This window comes from Lithobates pipiens, unplaced genomic scaffold (genome assembly GCF_037356315.1).
Source record: "Lithobates pipiens isolate NorthernLeopardFrog02 unplaced genomic scaffold, aLitPip1_a1.2 Scaffold_19, whole genome shotgun sequence".
In the NCBI taxonomy this organism is placed as follows: Eukaryota; Metazoa; Chordata; class Amphibia; order Anura; family Ranidae; genus Lithobates; species Lithobates pipiens.
The window spans coordinates 143,906,087-143,921,787 of record NW_027507764.1 but is presented as its reverse complement, the minus strand read 5'-3'; the positions used below and the strand labels follow the sequence as shown (position 1 = coordinate 143,921,787).

Below are 15,701 nucleotides of genomic sequence, written 5' to 3'. Positions count from 1 at the left end.
AACAGATTTACAAATCCATTTTTTATTATTATTGGTCCATAGCAGTTCAATTTATAAGGGGTGGATTTAAAGTGATACCAAACACACACTGTTTAATTTACATTGTCTCTTCTCTTTCTGCATGTGGACGAGGGCACTGTAATTATTTTAATTTAAAAAATGTCTAAATACCTTTTTCCTAAGCAATATGCAGCTGTCACATGACCAAGCTCTTCCCCAGCTTGTCTGCAGGAAAATCTAAGCAGGAGGAGCTTCTAGTCCTCTGCTGCTGGTCACATGTTCAAACTAAAGGAAAAACAGCCTTTGGGAAACACAGTAAAAATAAAAAATGAATATCAATAAACAGTTTTTAATCATCATACAAATTTGAAATCAAATATAAATTATTTTTTGGAAACAACAGTGTGAGTGGATTTCTGTTAGTCCCAGGCTGTGTTATACTCCTACAGCCTGTGTCTTAGAACAACAGGGAGGTAATGCCTCCATCAATCTATATGTATTATCCGACCCTCATTGTGTTAGTGGGCATGAAGGAGGAGAGAGGGAGTGGGCTGTCATTTACCACTGTGTATATTCCCACATAGGTGGCTCTATAGACACATGGGGGGTTATTTACGAAAATTGTGTTATCTCTTGTTATATGTTGTCTTTTCCCCCCTATCTGTGGTTGTTTTTGATCAGCCCATATGGGCTTGTCAGCAATCTGACCAGGGCTAGCCAGTAATTGGTCTGTTCAACTTACCTCCATGTTCTTTTTATATACCAATAAATTATCACATTTTTGATACTAGACCACCAGTGTGTATTGCTTTTCAGTGAGCCCCATTCTTTTTTGTCCCCCTCTGTTTGGGATGTTTTTTGTCATATTTTTTTCTGAGGCTGCATTGCAACACCACTATACTTGGTATATATAATATACATGGTTATTCACGCCTCTTATCTTTATATATATTTGACTCTATAGACACATGGGGGGTTATTTACGAAAGGCAAATTTACTTTGCACTACAAGTGCACTGCAAGTGCACTTAAAAGTTCACTTGGAAGTGCAGTCGGTGTAAATCTGAGGGGAGGACCTAAAATGAGGGGAAGCTCTGCTTTTTTTATCATCCAGTCATGTGCAAGCTAAAATGCTGTTTTTTATTTTCCTTGCATATCCCCTTCGGATCTACAGCGACTTTACTTCCAAGTGCACTTTCAAATGTACTTGCAGTGCACTTGTAGTGCAAAGTGGATTTGCCTTTCGTAAATAACCCCCATGGGCTGCTCAGATATGATAGGGAGGGTATGCTCTGCATCGAAACGAACTGAAAACTGAGCATGTGCAGAAGCTGCCAACACTTCTCTGCCTAATTCCCAACTTCAGTGGGGACATGGATAGAAGGGGGAAATAAAAAACAGCAGGATCAATCAGAATGTTTTCAGAATACAGAAAATTAATCCCATAGTCACTGAGTAAGTATGAACTTTATGTAATACACCATTTATTGATAGTTTTTTTATGATGTGGGTTTAGTGGCACTTTAAATGATACTCACTCACTGAAATACTGCAATCGTTAAAGTATGGCAATGACATTAGTACAGAGAAAGCATATGGCAGATCCACAGTTAGACTGTGTCTATACTAATAGTTACAACCTTTTGTCACTCAGTGAAGCCCAAACATGGGTTAAAGCTAAACTGGGTGTATGCAGCATAACCTGAGGCTGTTTGGCTCAGTTACCGCTACCCTCTAGGACTAGTTTTATTTTGGCTATAGGCGATCGTTGCAAATGATTTGTCAGTCTGAGCCAAGGCAGTTCAGCCTGAGGCTATTACAGATCTGGTGGAAGACTGGCCTGCCAGTCCGAACAGTAAAAGGACATTATAGAAGATGATTGTAATTTATTAATTTGCATCCCATACTATCCAACACTATATCTTACAAAGTCTGTTACAACTGTTACATTGTGTACAGCAGACTGTATAATTGTCCATATATGCCTCTTCACTTAAAAAGCTGCAATAGCACAGTATTTCTTTATAATACTAATAACTAGGCAGGTAAATGCCACATATACAATGTACTATAAAATTAAAGCACTGTGCAAAATCAGGTATAAGAACAAAAAAAAAAAGTTCCAGCATCATGGATAATATGTGTCATTTAGTTAGGGCAGCGTCACCAACCAAACTATATCCAAACACATCCAACTGGCTACTAGATTTTACCTAGCTCATAACAACCAATGAAATTGAGTGGCAAAGACACACAAGGTCATTTGTTGCTATGGTGATAGTGGATAGCCTGACCTCACCATGAAAAGCATTATGTTAACCCTTACAGGGCCAACCCAGCATTCAGAAGAGGACCTCCTGTCCTCCGTCCAGACTGGCTTTGCCTCCTGCTCTGTGCCATGCTGCTGCTCTCATCACCCAATCTAAAACTAAAATAAAAGTTTTGACTTGAAATACAGTCGACCCCCACAAGAGTTCACGGCCTCAGTCATTCGCAGATTTTTCCTCTCTAGCATCATAACAGTTTACCGCACTCTCGTGTTTTTTGTTCTTCTTAAAGCACTAAGATGCCACCCAAATGCCCTGCACCTGGCAATGAACCTAAGCACCAGAAGAAGTTTAAGACACTCCAGGAGAATGTTAAACTACTAGATTTGCTCTGGGAACTAAACAGTTATGCTGCAGTAGCTCGCCATTATGGCATTAAAGAAAGTACCGTACACTACATAAAGAAGAACGAGGCAGGAATCAGGAGTACTGTATCAATACGTTTCTGTGATATTGCCAAAAAAGTAACGACTGTAAGAAATAAAAATATCATCAGGATGGAATCTGCCTTGGCATTGTGGATCAACGACTGCAGGAAGAATAATGACTTTGACGGTGCCATTCAGACATATAAAACCCTCCAATGTTCACAATGTTTCTCAAACCTATCAGGAAAAGCCAACATGAAACCCCACCAGAAGACCCGACAGAAGATAGAACCCCTTCTGAAGTGCCTGAAGAAGAGGCACCACCCGAGGATCTGTGAATCCTCTGCTTTGCTGTGCAGTCATTATCTTCAATCAATATCATTTATTATTGGTGAGCACACATACATTTTACTGTATTTGTAATAAATTAAATGACTGTACAGTATTTAGTGTAAAAATAGGCATTTTTTTACCACACGCAAAATTTGCGGATTTTCACAATTCATGGGTGCTCTACCAAAGTAACCCCTGCATATTTCGGGGGTCGACTGTACACTTAAACCTGGTTTCTGTCAACATATGTTAAGAAATAGCAAATTGGAGGCCTGTTATTGCCCCAGGGTCATTTATAAATCCAGAGAAATCACACTAGGGAGGCCTTTATCCCTGATAATCTCTGTGTACCGAGCTGTCATTAGATGGTTCAGTACAGAATGTACCAAGCCAAACTGATGGGCTGGTACCTTGTGATTGCTGTTGTAGCCAATCACATGCTACTGCTTAGATTGTTGATCCCTCCCCTTCCTCTAACAACAGAGGGAGGAGAGGAACTGTAAAAAGTCATACATTGGAATTGAATGAATGGATTTGAAGCAGCTGTTGATCCACTCATTCATTTTCATTGACAGTGGGATGTTTTCATTAACCCTTCCACAACCCCCCCCCCCCCCCCCCCACACACAGGGCCGGTGCTACCACTAGGCAAACTAGGCAGCCGCCTAGGGCGCACTGCTGCCTAGGGCGCCCAGCCACTGGTGTTACTACTCTTTTCTCACTGCAGCAAGCAACCAAGTCTCAGCATCAGCAGGCAGCCCCCGCTCCATTCGCACATAGTGTCAGAGGTGCAGCAGCTGCGGAGGGCTGTGTCTGTGTCTCGACTCCTGAATGAATGAAAGCAAGCAAACATTCATTGATGGCAGCTGGTAGGCTGCATTGATGGGAGCTGGTAGGCTGCATTGATGGGCGCTGGTAAGCTGCATTGATGGGCGCTGGTAAGCTGCATTGATGGGCGCTGGTGAGCTGCATTTGATGGGCCCTGGTAAGGCTGCATTTGATGGGCGCTGGTGAGGCTGCATTGATGGTTGCTGGTTGAAGCTGCATTGATGGGTGCTGGTTGAAGCTGCATTGATGGGCACTGGTGAGGCTGCATTTGATGGGCACTTCATTAAAATGGTGGGGTATACATGGGCAGGGGAAAGGGGGTGGGGTCAGGGGTGGAGCCAGGGGGGCAGCAAAATTAGGTTTCGCCTAGGGTGTCAAAAATCCTTGCACCAGCTCTGCCCACACACACACACACACACATACACACACACACCCAATCTTCAGCCTATCTCTGTACGTGGCCTGTATATTAATCCTACACCTACCTTATCTTGTACATCTGCACATTAACCCCTTCACCACCATCCTCTCACTGTACGTGACCTGTACAAGCTCTATGTTTAAACCCTCTAAATCAGCGGTCTCCAAACTTTGCTTGCCTTTAATACAGGCCTTGGGACACTATTACATCTACTGACACCAACAATGGGGCACTGTTTCTCCCACTGACACCAACGATGAGGCAGAATTCCTTCCATTGACACCAACGATGGGGCAGAATTCCTCCCTCTGACACCAAAGATAGGGCATTATTCACTCCCACCAGGACATTTTATATTCCCCCTAGCCCTAGGCTGGTGCCCCTAAAGTCTGAAGGACTGTAAACGGGCCCTTTGTTTAGAAAGTCCGGAGACCCCTGCATTAAATATCAGTATGTTTCTTAATTTCTAAAAGATTGCAGCCAAAAATATGCTTTCTACTTTCCAAAAAGGGTAATTTTGAGGGCTTTTGCACAGTCCCAGCATTTATTTTTTAACACAAAGTGAGGAAAACATTTTTTTTCTTTTAATAGTAAAAAAAATGCAGCAGTTATTAAAGGAGAAGTGTAAAAATAATAATAAAAAAAAAAACATACTCATCTCTATGGTTCCAGCATCTCTGCGATGCTGTAGCTGTCTCCCGACAACTTTAAGACTGAGAAATGGGCAATCACTGACTGCTGATCGCTCAGTTCTCCGTCTGCACTGAGCAGAGAACGGTGACTGTTAGTCACTGCTCTCTTTATTTTTCCTCTCCAGCACTTACTGGAGCTCCAAGCTGGAGAGGGGACAGAAGCGGTTGGCTCAGGCTCTCTGTAGCGCACTTAGAGACTGAGCCAGCTGCCGGTTAGGTATATGAGTGGTTCCCATCATTATTGTTAGGATCCTTCCAGAGCCTGGACCGACTCTGAAAAAGTTGGTCACAGGAAAAGTTAAATTAATTGTACTCCTAAACATCTGGCCATACTTTTCTCTTTTAAAGCTAGACTCCAGAGGAAGGAAAAATGCTTCCATGCAATAGGTCTATACCCACATTGCAAGGGTTAAATGCTTGTTTAGGTCCTGGGGGGGGGGGGGGGGGTTCAAAAAGCAATTTAACTTACCCGATCCTCTGTTCCAGCAGCTTCCCTCTAGGCTGTAAGACCATTCCCCACAGCCTTTCCTATCCTTTACAGGTGTGGGTTATCTGATGTCAAGTCTAATGCACAGTCCACAGCCCTACACTGGACATGAGGATGCTGAGGGACCGTCCACTGATGGAGTATAGGGGAGTGGAGGAGAGCACCAGCTGCCAAGGGAGCAAAGTATCGGGTAGGTACTAAATATAAATGAGCATTGAATCCTTGCAGTTGGAGCATTTTTCCTTTTCCATGAGTTGAGTTTTAAATACCAATAAAAGAAGGTTATATCTTTCTAAAAAAGTATAAAATGTATTTGTGTACAATGTTGTACAGCTAATTGAGTAAGAGTAATTGTCAGTCACTTCAAAATTCACTATTACAGCACGGAAAAATGGCCTGACAATAAAGGATTATTACTGGCTGGTACTAAAGGGGTTAAGCACATACATTTTACAGTGAATAAAATTGATTTGGAGGCAAAAGAGGCTGCTGCTGGAAATCATATCAAGAACAGACACAATGCAGACTCGTTATTATCTGCATACAATCTGGCCACATACTGTATAATAAGTAAAGGGCACACTGTTATTAGATGGTGGCTTGAGATAAGGAAGTAATAAATTAAATTTTCTGCTGTTTACACATGTATACACTCTCACAAATAAGTTTGCATATCCTGTGTAAAAGTTGCATGCACTATTTTATTTGATGACAAATGTGCAATGCCTCTAACATACTCTGTCCTCAGTAAAGTTCTCTTGAGATCGTGTATGATAATGAAAGTGTCCCAATGACAATGTTTTTACCACTCAAGAAATGTGCAGACAGCCAGTATAAAAAAAATACAGGCAGAAAAAAAAAAAAAATTTTCCTTTACCAGTAAAATTATGTTATTACATTAAGCCACATGCACACTGGGCACTTAGCCTGTGTGCATCCAATCCCAGAATTTTTGTGGGTCCAAGAGGCATAGAGGCAGCGTCCAGCACTGCTGTTTCCAGCCTGTAAAAGTCTATAAGAGGCAGAAATATGCTGTGGATGGACACCATACCAAGTGGTAGTTGCATTTGGGCCTGTGACAGTGCTAGGCCCTGCCACTGGATAAAAGGAGATAGAAATGACACAGGATTCTCAAATTTACAGTTTGAGGGGCTCCAGAGTATTGTGTCCGTGCGGAGAAGACCAGGGTTTCAGTTTTCTCTGGGTTTAGGAATCCCAGAGCAGGGTCTGGAGCTTGGAGACTTCAAAGAGATTTGGGTGGGAAGAAGTCTCCAATCCCATGTCCAGGTCTTACTTGAGACCCTCGGGTTGCGTGTAGTGTGCAGATGCGCATGCTTGTTTCTAAGCAAGACCAGGGCATAGCTCAGGAGTCCTGTCAGGGGAGAGCTGAGTGTTGAAGCCAAGGAGGGGACAGGAAACACAGGTGCTCCACCTGGTAGACAGAACATCATGTGGGAGAGATTCCTTACCTGCAGGTCTTGGAAAGTTGGGACGGCTGAGCGGGTCTGCAGGACTTAGAGAGCTGGAGCAACTAGCAAGTTCAGATGATGAGAAAAAGTACATAAGCCACTGGGACGTGTTCCCCAACATAAGTCACACTCCCATACCATCTCTCTCACCCTTCTGCTTCTCCTAACTTCTGGAGATATTTCCCCAAATCCTGGACCGCCATCATTTACCTTCGCCCAACATACCCAGCACCCCCATCCTCTGATAGCAGCCGCAATCCACACAATCTCATTTCTATTCCTCTTCAGCCTAGAACCAGCTTCCCCTTCTCCTGTGCCCTTTAGAATGTCCGCTTTGTTTGTAACAAACTCACCACCGTTCATGACTTATTTATCACAAACTCCCTGAACCTACTTGTAATTACTGAGACCTGGATTCAAGAATCTGACCTTCCTTCTCCTGCTTCTCTCTCTTATGGTGGCCTCCTGTGGACTCACTCTCCCAGGCCTAGTGGAACGGAAAGGAAGTGGTGTTGGAATCCTCCTATCCCCTAAGAGCACTTTTTAGGTTCTTCATCCACCCCCCTCTCTGTTCCTCTCATCATTTGAAGCTCACTGTATTCGTCTATTTTCTCCAGTTTTATTGAGAATTGCTGTGATCTACTGGCCCCTGGATCAGTATCAAACTTCCTTGATGACTTCCCTGCCTGGCTACCCTACTTTCTCTCTTCTGAAATTCCAACAATCATTCTTGGTGACTTCAACATCCTTGTTAATCTTAACACTCCCACTACTTCTAAGCTGCTGAGCCTAACCTCCTCTTTTGACCTAAAACAATGGACAAGTGCTTCTACTCACTCACTCACGCAACTTCCTTGACCTGATATTCTCCTACCTATCCACTTCGCATAACCTCTCCAATATTCCTTTTCCTCTCTCTGATTACCACCTTATTAATTTCACTCTCTCCTTGTCTGCCTCCTCCTTGCCTTCCAACTACCAAACTAATATCTGTAGAGACCTTCGCCATCTTAACCCTTCTCTTCTTTTTTTCTGCTACAGATTGTCTCTACGACAAAATCTCATCTTTGTTCTGCCCCAACTTGGCCACTTCTGTCTACAACAGTTAACTGTCATCAACCCTGGATATCCCCCCCCCTTCACTACCGCAGAATCAGGCCCCGACCGCTACAACCCTGGCAGACAGACAATATCAGAAGTCTTAAAAAACTTAGCTCTTCAGTGTCTGTGGCGTAAGACTAAGTCACAGCAAGATTTTAGCCAATATAAAACTGCCCTCCAAAAATACCATTCCTGCCTCCACACTGCCAAACAGGCCTACTTTATCACTCTCATTAACACCCTCTCACGCAGTCCCCATCAACACTTTTCTACCTTTACCACTCTACTTCGTCCTCCATTACCTCCACCCACTAACTTACTTACTACCCAGGAGATTGCTAATCACTTCAAAAATTTGATTGAGACAATTTGTCTCAAGATCTCCGTTCTACAGATCCCTCACTGTACACTCCTTGTCCTCCTGCACAATCAATACTTCCCTCTTTTAACCCAGATACTATAGACAAAGTCACTAAACTTTTTTCTAACGCCCACCTAACCTCCCCCTGGACCCTGTTCCTTCTCAAATACTACAGTCACCATCTGAGTCTGTCCTACACTCCTTAACTCATATCTTCAACCTCTCACTCTCTACTGGCATCTTACCCAACCCTCTAAAACATTCGCTATTCACTCCCATACCAAAAAAGGCCTCACTAGACCCCACCAATCTTAAAGCGGAGGTCCACCCTAAAGTGGACCTTCCGCTCATCGGAACCCTCCCCCCCTCCGGCGCCACAATTGGCACCTTTCAGGGGGGAGGGGGTGCAGATACCTGTACAGTACAGGTATCTGCACCCACTTCCGGGATAGCTCTCTGCGGAAAGGGGCGTAGATTACGCCCCTTTCCGCAAGTGCCCGCCCCTTTCTGCAAGTGCCCTGCTGCCTACTGGGAAACACACAGATCCCAGAGGCAGCGGGGACCATCCTTATTGCGCAGCGCGACTCGCGCATGCGCAGTAGGGAACCGGGAAATGAAGCCGAAAGGCTCCATTTCCTGATTCCCATACCCAAGATGGCGGCGGCAGCACCCGAGAGACGATCTAGAGATCGGCTTCGGGTGCCAACATCGCAGGCGCGCTGGACAGGTAAGTGTCACTATTTTAAAAGTCAGCAGCTGCAGTATTTGTAGCTGCTGGCTTTAAAAAAAAAAAAACGCGGAGTCCCGGCGGACTCCCGCTTTAACAACCTAAGACCCATCTCTTTACTCCCTTTTGCCTCCAAACTCCTTGAACGTTGTTTAGCCTACCAAAAACTGAGCAAGCACCTCATTGAGAATAACCTTCTTGATCCCCTTCAGTCTGGATTTTGCCCACAGCACTCCACAGAAACTGCCTTCCTAAAACTCACAGATGACTTACTAACAGCCAAAACCAACGGTCATTATTCTGTACTCTTTTGGACCTTTCCGCTGCCTTTGATACAGTTGACCACCCCCCCCTCCTCCTCAAAAAACTCAATATGCTTGGTCTCCATGCTGCACTCTGAGTTAGTTTGAATCTTATCTATCTCATCACACCTTCAGTGTCACTTACAACTCCACTTCCTCCTCTCCATCTCCTCTTACAGTTGGGGTCCTCCAAGGTTCTGTCCTTGGACCTCTACTATTCTCAATCTACACGTCCTCCCTGATATCAACTGATAGCCTCCCATGGCTTCCACTACCACTTATATGCTGATGACACCCAAATCTATCTCTCTTCCCCCCCAGCTAACCCCATCAATCTCCTCCCGCATCACTGATTTACTAACAGACATACCTGGATGTCAAACCACTTCCTCAAACTGAATCTAAAACTGAGCTCTTAATATTTCCTCCCCCACGTGCCCCTTCCCCTGACTTCTCTGTCAAGGTCAATGGCACATCTATCAGTTCGTCCCCACATGCCACATGGTGCTAGGGGTAACCTTAGACTCTCAACTGTCCTTTCAGGCCCACATACAATCCCTGTCCAAATCATGCCGCCTTAGCCTCCGCAACATTTCCAGAATACGCCCATTTTTAACTAATGACACCACCAAGCTTCTAATTCACTCCCTGGTTATCTCTCGCCTTGATTACTGTAACTCCCTCCTCATTGGATTACCTTTATATAGACTATCCCCCCTTCAGTCAATAATGAATGCCGCTGCGAGACTCATCCACCTTACCAACCATTCAGTGTCCTACACCCCTCTCTGCCAATCCCTCCACTGGCTTCCACTCACCCAACAAAAAAAATTCAAAGTACTAACAGTAATTTACAAAGCCATCCATAACTCACTAACCTAGTCCCAAAATACCAACCAAGCCACACTCTTGGGTCTTCCCAAGACCTCCTGCTCTCTAGCTCCCTTGTCACTTCCTCCCATGCTCGCCTCCCGGATTTCTCCAGAGCTTCTCCCATCCTTTGGAACTCCCTACCCCAATCTGTCCGACTGTCCTTTAATCTATCAATCTTTAGATGATCCCTGAAAACCCTTCTTTTTTAAAGAAGCCTATCCTGCTTCTAACTAACACCGTTTTACTTCCTCCATCAGCTCATCCCCCACAGCTATTACCTTTTGTATCAATTGACCCTTTCTTTTTAGATTGTGAGCTCTAAGGAGCAGGGTCCTCTGATTCCTCTTGTACAAAATTGTAATGTAACTGTAATGTCTGCCTTGATTTTGTTAAGCGTTGTGCAAACTGTTGGTGCTATATAAAACCTGTATATTAAAAATAATAATAATATAACTAATGCTGAGTGAGCCAGGAAAACCCAGACAGCCAGGTCTGAGAGCACAAAGACAAGAGCAGTGGTGCTACTGGAAAGAGAATCAGGAGGCTTTGTATCTTCTTTTACATTTTTGCTGTCAGAGACTGAAATTCCCTTATGTGGGCAAACGTAGTGTTAAACTTTTCTTTTTGCTTCCTATAAAATTGGACCTACAAGCCCTTAACCATAGTTTGGACTTCTGTGAACTTATTACAAAGTATCGACCATTGAATTTAATCACCACAGATCACAGGAAATACGCATTTAGGGACGCATGCCTGGAACACAGGTTATACATGATTGAAAATATGTTATTGTTTCATCCATATAGTAAGAATTGCTCTGTATATCACATAGTTTCTACAGTTTGATGCCAAGCTTACACCTGTCACACACAATGGTCACATAATCACAAGTTACTAAAGCGCCACTGTAAAAAATTGGACAGCATGGTGGATAAGTGGTTAGCACTTCTGCCTAGGAGCACTAGGGTGCAAATCCCAACCACAGCACTGCTTCCCTGGAGTTTGCTTGTACCTGCTTGTGTTTCTTTTGGGTACTCTGGTTTCCTCCTACACTCCAAAGACATACTGGTAGGTTAATTGGCCCTAGTATGTGTATGTATGAATGTGAGTTAAGAACCTTAGATTGTAAGCTCTTTCATGGCAGGGACGGATGTGAATGTATAATAAATATGTAAAGAACTGTGAAAATTGACAGCGCTATATAAGTACCTGTAATTAACAAATCGGTTAGGCTATTGTAGACAATGCATCCCCAAACATTTTAAGACAGTTGTCTGCACCAATAATCCACTATATGATGGGAAGCAAACCTAAAGCAATGGGCCTGGCAGCCCACATATAATTATGACAGGCTTAGTTTAGTTTCATAAAGATCAATTAGATCATCAGCTGCATGATGGAGATGATTAGGATAAAATGGACCTCTTAAAATGAATGATGTGACACTTACATGGACAGCAAGGAAAACAACCATACATTTTTCTACAAATCAAACCCAACTAAAAGCCCAGATGACTAGACTGAGGCTGTCCTATCTGAGAAGAACCAACTCACTAGAAAAGAAAATGATGCTTGGAAAACGTGAAGATGACGACAAGCAATAAAATAATTGGAGGAAGTATGAACATGCCACTGCAGAGACTGGAGACTGAAAGCGTAATCTGGAGAAATGCTGTAGATGTGACAAAGGAGCCATCTGTACCCTTCAGTATTGCCTAAATATCCAGTAAAATGCAACATATTGTGACAGACACAATGTATTTATTTATTTTCATTGCAGGCATTTTTATAATGCCGACAACTTATGCAACGCTTTGCATGCTGTACATTCACATCAGTCCCTGCAAAAAGGAACTTAAAATCGAAGGTCCCAACTTCAATCATTTTAACAAGGGCCAATTTAGACAGGAGCCAATTATTCTGCCTTCGAGTGCAGGAGGGAACCCATACAAGCATAGTGAGAACACACAACCTCCATGAAGATAGGGTCCTGGCTAGGACTTGGCTACCCCAAAGGCCTTTTGATGGGGATTCTGCACAGCCCCAGAATGTGGAAGATGAATTGTGACTAGAAGTGGATATTTAAGCAATATCGTGGTGCACAGATTACATCTTTTCTCACTTTCATAGAACAGCGGTAGCTGCATTTTACATTATCCATGTGATTTTTAGGAGAACTTAATGGCAAATAATATTTAGTATTTCCCATGAATTATTTGCATATACAACAAAGTTACAATGCATACATCTAATGCCAGCTCTGCATGGATTGTTTGTAAATTTCCACTCCACACACAAACTGCTACGTGATTGTATCATCAGAATGATTAGTATTTCAACTTGACTCACTATTTCCTTTTCTATTTTTACAAGATAACTAGCAGCAAAGTGGGACATGTGGGAACATAGAGAGGCAGGCTCTTCACTTACCTGAGAAGAGCTGCTGATTAAACAGTGAGAGATCAACTCAGGATGCTGCACATGTCACAGGATGAGAAAAGCAACACAATTCCAAGTGCTGATGTCGTGTGGACAGGAGTGTGACAATCCCAAGCATCACCACCTGGGAAGAGTGTGGGTGGAGTGTGACCATCCTGTGCATCAACCCCCCCCCCCCGGACCACACACACACACCATGGGTGGAGTGTGACCATCCTGGGCATCACTACATGGGAAGAGTGTGACCATACTTGGCATCAACTCAGACACACACTAGGTGGAGTGTGACCATCGGCATCACAACCCTGGGTAGAGTGTGACCATATCAAACATCAGCACGTGGAAAGAGTGTGACTATGCTAGGCATCACCACCTGGGATGAGTGTGCCTAACCATATTGGGTTTCCCATACCAGACATCATTACCTGAGAAGAGTGTGATTATGCCGGGCATCACCCCATACCCCACAAATTGTAAACATCCCAGACATCACCACCTGGGAAGAGTGTGAATATACCAGGCATTACTACCTGGGGAGAGTGTGACCATGTCAGGCATCATCACCTGGAAAGAGTGTGACTAACCATACTGGGCATCACCACTTGGGAACAGCAGGTCAATGCTAGATATCACCACCTAGAAAGAGTGTGCCTATACCTGGCATCACCCACAGGGTAGACTGTGACCATAATTTGCACCAATCACCTGGGAAGTGTGTGACCATACCAGGTATCACCACTTAGGAAGAATGTGCAAATGCCAGGTACCCCCCTCCTGGAAAGAGTGTGTCCATAACAGGTATCACCACCCCCCGCCCAACCTCCCAGGAGAATGAGCCCATGCCACGACTCCCCCTCCTTGGAGTAGTGTGCTAATAGCAGGTATCACCATCCTTGGAAAAGTGTGCCCATGCCACGTACCCCCCAAGAAGAATGTACCCATGCATGACCCCCCTCCTGGGAAGAGTGTGAGAGTAGCAGGTAGCACTGCCACCCCTCCCTCCTCCCGAAAGAATGTGCCCATGCCAGGTATCCCCCTAAAAGAATGTGCCCATGCCAGATATCCCCCCTGCCTCCTGGGAAGAGTGTGATAGTAGCAGGTAGTACCCCCCCCCAAGAACATGCCCATGCCAGGTATCCCCCCCTAAAGAATGTGCCCATGCCAGGTATACCCCCCGGGAAGAGTGTGATAGTAGCAGGTAGCACCCCCTCCCTCTTGAAGAATGTGCCCATGCCAGGTATCCCCCCCCCAAAGAATGTGCCCATGCCAGGTATCCCCCCCTCCTGGGAAGAGTGTGATAGTAGCAGGTAGCACTCCCTCCCTCCCGAAGAATGTGTCCATGCCAGGAATCCCCCCCCCCCCCAAAGAATGTGCCCATGCCAGGTATCCCCCCCCCCCAAAGAATGTGCCCCTGCATGCCAGGTATCCCCCCCCCCCCCCCCCTGGGAAGAGTGTGCCCATAGCAGGTATCACCTCCCCCCTGAGAAAAATGTGCCCATGCCATGACCGCCCCTCCAGGGTAGAGTGTGATAATAGCAGGTATCACCCCCCTCCCCCCTTCCCATGCCATGACCTCCCCTCCTGGGATGAGTGTGCCCATGCCAGGAACTTCTCTCCTGCACGGAGTCCGATCTTGCTCAGTAACAGACAGATGGCAGGCTGGGTGGACCTGTCATTGTAGAGATGTGTAGGTAGAAGGTGGGATCACCTACCGGAGGAGATGGAGGATCCGGACAGGCTGGAGTTGCTGGACGCTGCCATGCCGGGGTGGGCGATGTACAGAGCGATGTACAGAGCGGGTCTAGCCCATGTCAGAGCGGAGCCGCACGGTGCAGTCCCCAGCCTCCTCCACTTTGTCTGCACTTCCTGCTCTGTCAGATGACGTGCACGCTCGGCTTTATTCCGCTCTCAGTCCTTCCAGGTATCCCCGGACCCGCAGCCTTGTCACCCCGATGTCCCGGCTCCGCTGTCTGTACGATGAGCGGGGACAGCAGAGAGAGGGGCCCGGCGGATCCTCCCCTCCTCCCCACCTACTCATCACAAACACTGCGCTGGAGATGGCAGCCTGCTGGGAGCTGTACACCCAGCACCCTCCTCTCCTATCTGTGCCAGTCCTGGACTCATCAACTTGTGGATACCATCCAAACTGTGCAAACATTACACAAGCCCTGTGTGTGGCTCTGGGGTGGGATCTGGAGTTATTTGGACAGGGATCAGCTCTCATGATTATATTGTGTGCCATTATATTATTATCATTACCTGCTCTTATAAAGGGTAGAGATTGGCACCTGAGACAGAATAAAGAGGACCTGTACTAAGACAATACATGGGCTGACCCCTCCATAGCTGCCATAGTGAATTAAATCAGTATGAATTCCAAACCAAAAATGTAATATTTTGCAGCTTACCAGTTATTAGATGCAATGGACTTTTCTTTTTAGGCTTTTTTCCTCTTTGTTTCTACCCAATGATCTGGCCAGTAAAACACCTTCTGTATTAGAGTGTCCACTTGGACAGCAGTCAGTGGTAAATGGTTTGTCTTTTCCCTATAACTGATACATCTGAAAGAGAGATTGATCTTTTGGAAAACAACAGACTTGCTGACTGGATCACCAGATGATAATAAAAGAAAGAAAGCCTAGGGAAAACTAATACAACTACCTCATCTAATAATTATAAAGCTGCAATTTAATACATGTTTGCTTTTGGATTTACAGTAATACCTTTTTAACGTATAAACATCTTTAAAAAAGTCCCATGGATTTCTCCATTTAAACCAGGTGGGAAATGAGATCCCCATGGGGGACTTACCTTCCCCACGAACTCCAACTATTTTCTTTTATATACAAGGCTCCCTCCCATCCCCCCATTCCCTAAGCCCCCCCCCCCCCGGTCCCATCCTAGTCCCCCCCGCCCCCCCAACCATAGCTCTCAACTGTCTTTCATTTGAAGGGGCTGTCCCTCTTTTGAGGC

The 15,701-nt window shown here is 45.0% G+C and overlaps 1 protein-coding gene across 1 annotated transcript in view; it reads right to left on the bottom strand.

Annotated features, from left to right (window-relative positions):
- The window catches only part of CHN2 (chimerin 2), a 465,335-nt gene extending 450,537 nt beyond the window's left edge, over positions 1 to 14,798 (bottom strand). The window contains exon 1 of the mRNA XM_077491359.1: positions 14,441 to 14,798. Within this exon, the coding sequence (XP_077347485.1) occupies positions 14,441 to 14,489 (49 nt within the window). The 5' untranslated portion in view covers positions 14,490 to 14,798. The remainder of the gene's footprint in view (positions 1 to 14,440) is intronic.
- Between the last annotated feature and the right edge of the window lie 903 nt (positions 14,799 to 15,701).